At 53.2% G+C, this 2,038-nt stretch overlaps 1 protein-coding gene across 1 annotated transcript; it reads right to left on the bottom strand.

The window, feature by feature from the left end:
* Window positions 1-1,458: 1,458 nt before the first annotated feature.
* LOC102044330 (feather beta keratin-like) lies at window positions 1,459-1,821 on the bottom strand. Its single transcript, XM_005431483.2, has one exon. It carries the CDS (start codon window positions 1,768-1,770, stop codon window positions 1,459-1,461), a length of 312 nt encoding a protein of 103 aa, XP_005431540.1. The 5' UTR covers window positions 1,771-1,821.
* Between the last annotated feature and the right edge of the window lie 217 nt (window positions 1,822-2,038).

The following is a 2,038-nucleotide window of genomic DNA, read 5'->3' as shown; positions in this document are numbered from 1 at the left end:
TTGGGATGAGGCAGACATCCCGCTGGGCCTGGCTGCTTGGGCATGTCCCAGGACCTTGGGAAGGTGAAATCCTGCTCTTGTTTCTGTCCAAGTGTTGATGTCAAGCTGGATGAACTCCAAGGTGAATGAGTATAAGAGCACGGATTACTTAAATTTGTCTTTTTATGGGTTAGACTTTATTTTAAGATGAGCTGAAGTTGGTGCCTCAAGGCCAACCAGGGGAAATGCACTATTTAACTAAACAGAGAAATAAAAAGGCCAAACCATTCCAAACCTATTCCCTCTCTCCTTTCTCAGCTCAGCTGCAGGGGCTGTTTAGTTTTGGTTTCAAGGAAGGGCTTTGTTCCTCAGCAAACTCTTCCTCTTTGAACCAAATCTGAATCCAGCTGTGCATGGAGTTCTCTGCTTCTCTGGGCTCCAGCTGCTCCAGAGACGTTATTTTAATTTGCTTTTGATGAATATTTTAGTGCTGCCAATAGCCCTGGAGACTTTGAACTTGTGTGTCAGCCCAGAGCTCACCTGTTTGCCGGGAGCCTTTGTACAGAGAAAAAAAAAACACATCAAAGGAGAAGAAAGAGTGAACGTCACTGGTGAGAAGCAATTTGAGGAGACCAAAGATCTTTATGACCCAAAAATCCATGTTGGAGTGTCAGTATTGGGAAACAAAGAGGCAGGAAGGCGGCGCAAGGGGCACCATCTTCTCAGCAGGGTCACAGGCTCGTTCCTGCACCTCGTTGCCAGGTGTCCATGCTGCACCTCAGGAATCCACAGTGACTTGCTGGGACTCAAGTCATAATGGGGATGTGATGTGTGACCTCAGAGTGGAGGGTTGGTGGCTTGGGGTCACCAGCACAGATGATCCAGGGACCCTGAAAAGGGAGGAGGGTGCCCTGGAGGCTCCCTTAATGGGGACCTTGCAGTGAGGAGGGAAAGGGGGATCTGCATCAGGGATCAGTTGAAGATCTCATAACAAGATGAGATCCTGGCATGGAGACTCCCAGGGAGGTGGAATGGGGAGCATCCAGTCAGGTGGACAGTGCAACAATGACCATCACCTGAGTCCACTGAGGAACTCACAGAAAGGGATGTGACAGCCTGGAAACACTGGTAAACCTTAGCCCTTGCAGGAAAAGGGGACAAGGAAATGGACCTTCCTTGGGTGGTCCTGGCAGCACTCTGAAAGTGAAGATGGTGTCAGGGAGACTGCAGCTATTTAGGCTGGGAGCAAAGTATCTGTGCTGAGTGCAGCTGCAAGAGGTCTGGTATAAGAACGGGAGGCATCTGAGGCTTTGATGCAAGAAAATTTTATTTAGGCAAAGGAATGAATAGACAGGAGCAGCGAGTGGAAGGGGTCCAATGTCAGGTTCAAGTAGGACAACCATCAGCCAAGGTGCTTTGGTTGCAGGAGCTGTTGGCAGAGGCCAGAGCTGGTGGTGTCAGGGCTGGTGCTGAGGGCCCTTAGCAGATGGAGCCATAGCCCCTTCTGCCATAGCAGCCCAGGCCTCCCAGGCCATAGCCAAGGCCAAAGCCAAATCCCCCAGAGATGGGCTGTCCCTGCACATTGAGCTCAGTGCCCACGGCAGCCGAGGAGGTGGATCCGACGGCAGTGTTCTGGGGGAAGGAGGTCATGATGGGTCCTGGCAGGGTGACCAGCACAGGGGAAGGGTTGATGATGACGCGGGAATCCTGGCATTGCAGGGCACAGGGCTCGTTGCAGCTGTTGGCCAGCGGGGTGGGTCCGCAGGGACTGCAGAGGCTGTTGCAGGCCATGGGTGTGGTGTGGAGGGTGCCTGGAAGAGAGAGGGGGGTGAGGCAGGGTAGCGGGATGTGCGGATGTGAGGGTGGAAGTGTGAGAAGGGCAAGAGAGTGTGGAGGCTGTTGTGGGTCTGTGGGGAGGCATGAAGGCTGCTGAGGCTGAGGCCGAGCATGCGGGAAGAGAGGGGCTAGGGCTGCAAGAGCAGGAGGATCAGGGGATTGAGTCTCACCTGGTTTTGGAGAGGAGCAGGAGGAGAAGGCTTGAGGAGAAGTGTGTGAGGTA

This window comes from Geospiza fortis, unplaced genomic scaffold, assembly GCF_000277835.1.
Source record: "Geospiza fortis unplaced genomic scaffold, GeoFor_1.0 scaffold559, whole genome shotgun sequence".
Classification (NCBI taxonomy): Eukaryota; Metazoa; Chordata; class Aves; order Passeriformes; family Thraupidae; genus Geospiza; species Geospiza fortis.
The sequence above is the reverse complement of the archived record's forward strand: the minus strand, read 5'-3'. Positions and strand labels throughout refer to the sequence as shown.

What these genes read in the sequence shown, in the direction of transcription:
- LOC102044330 (XM_005431483.2), bottom strand. Translation starts at nt 1,770, where the DNA reads ATGGCCTGCAACAGCCTCTGCAGTCCCTGCGGACCCACCCCGCTGGCC.